Below are 2,164 nucleotides of genomic sequence, written 5' to 3'. Positions count from 1 at the left end.
CAGCACGTGTTTTCAGACAGAAGCTAATGGATTTCATGGTAAAACATGAAGTGTTTGTGTCTGTGCGCTGCTGGATGTACACAGTGGAATGGCAAAAGAGAGGATTGCCACACGCACATATACTAATCTGGCTCTATAACAAAATCACTTCAAACGAAATCGACGATGTAATATGCGCTGAAATACCCGATGCCGACGTCAATAAGGATTTGCATGAAGTTGTGACCCAAAATATGATACATGGACCTTGAGGTACACTGAATCCAAATTCACCATGCATGATAGACGGAAAATGCTCTAAGCGATATCCTCGAGCATTAGTATCCAACACAGTTACAGGAAACGATGGATATCCTTTATACAGAAGAAGATCAGCAGAAGATGGCGGTAAATTAGCAACCATACAAATGCGAAACGGTGACATCGAAGTAGATAACCGGTGGGTTGTTCCATATTCGCCTTTGCTATCAAAAACATACAAAGCACACATAAACGTGGAATACTGTAACTCCGTTAAATCGATCAAATACATTTGTAAGTACGTGAATAAAGGCAGCGACATGGCAGTTTTTGGCGTGCAACCAGAAAGAAGTGATAGGAATGTGGTCATACATATCAATGAAATTGCACAGTATCAGGCTGGAAGATACATAAGCAGCAATGAAGCTGTATGGCGAATTCTTTCATTTCCCATACACGAACGAAGCCCAGCTGTTGTTCACTTAGCAGTACATCTAGAAAATGAACAACGCGTTTATTTCACAGCTGCAAATGTGCAACAAATAGCCCTGAATCCACTGGCTACAACGTTAAATGCCTTCTTCACGTTATGTCAAAATGACGCGTTTGCGAAAACACTGCTGTATTCGGAAGTGCCTACGTGTTACACATGGAATGCGAGTAGAAAATCATTTGAACGACGCAAACGAGGAGAGCGAGTCGACGGACAACCTGGCATATTTAAAGACACTACGATAGGCAGACTGTACACCTTGCATCCCAATCAAGATGAATGCTTCTTTCTTCGCATGCTGTTGGTAAATGTGCCCGGTCCAACGTCTTTCCAGCAATTGAGAATTGTCAACGGTGTTACACATGTCACTTTCCACAGTGCATGTCAAGCTCTGAATTTATTGGAGAACGACTGGGATGTATGCATTAATGACGTGTGCAACACGTCACATACAAATCAAATTCGTGCATTGTTTGCAATCATATTGACCGCCTGCTCTCCTTCATCTCCAAGAGAGTTATGGGAGAAATATAAATCGCACATGGCTGAAGATATTTTCCGTCGAATACGCAAGAAAAATTCAAATATGAGCATGGATTTCACATCAGAAATCTACAACGAAGCGTTGATCAATCAATTGGGAATGCCATCACCGAATCGATCTGCTGCTGCTTCGTTCGATGCAGAATTGCGTCGTGAACAAAATTACAACACGGGTGATCTTTTGTCGTATGTGCAATCAAATATTCCTAAGCTAACGCTTGAGCAAAAAGGCATTTACGATAAAATAATGCAAACTGTCAGTAACGGGGTTGGAGAAATCTTCTTCTTAGATGCGCCAGGAGGAACTGGTAAAACGTTTCTAATTAGATTGATTCTGGCAGCAATTCGATCCCAAAATGACATAGCCTTAGCTCTTGCGTTGTCCAGAATAGCTGCGACATTGCTACCAGGTGGAAGAACTGTGCATTCTGCTTTGAAATTGCCATTGAACATGCAATTCATTGAAACTCCCACGTGCAACATTACCAAAGCATCTGGCATGGGAAAAGTATTGCAGAAATGCAAACTTATTGTTTGGGATGAATGCACAATGGCGCACAAAAAATCGCTCGAGGCTCTTGATTACATTTTGACACATAAAGAAATCCGATCTAAAACTTTAATGAACAATACAATGTAAATATAAATGTTAATAATTATTTCAAGAACTAGAGGAAAAATAAAACCCAATTCGAAAAAAACAATATTCTGAATTTAAGCAACTTTAAGATCAATAAGGATATCGAGTACTAATACGTTTTAACAATATCTCAAGAACTAACTCGTTTAACCTTAAGTCAGTGTTTTTATTTAGTCGTTAGATCACGAGGCTATATTCTCATGTGAACAGCTAATTTACATGATCTTTCACTATATTAATATCTGTAC

At 39.6% G+C, this 2,164-nt stretch overlaps 1 protein-coding gene across 1 annotated transcript; it reads left to right on the top strand.

Annotated features, from left to right (window-relative positions):
• The first annotated feature begins 278 nt into the window (after nucleotides 1–278).
• Nucleotides 279–1,916, top strand: LOC106459369. The gene has a single exon (XM_013918990.1). The coding sequence runs from the start codon at nucleotides 279–281 to the stop codon at nucleotides 1,914–1,916; it is 1,638 nt and encodes a 545-aa protein (XP_013774444.1).
• Nucleotides 1,917–2,164: the final 248 nt, after the last annotated feature.

The sequence above is a fragment of the Limulus polyphemus genome, unplaced genomic scaffold (assembly GCF_000517525.1).
Source record: "Limulus polyphemus unplaced genomic scaffold, Limulus_polyphemus-2.1.2 Scaffold27, whole genome shotgun sequence".
In the NCBI taxonomy this organism is placed as follows: Eukaryota; Metazoa; Arthropoda; class Merostomata; order Xiphosura; family Limulidae; genus Limulus; species Limulus polyphemus.
The sequence above is the reverse complement of the archived record's forward strand: the minus strand, read 5'-3'. Positions and strand labels throughout refer to the sequence as shown.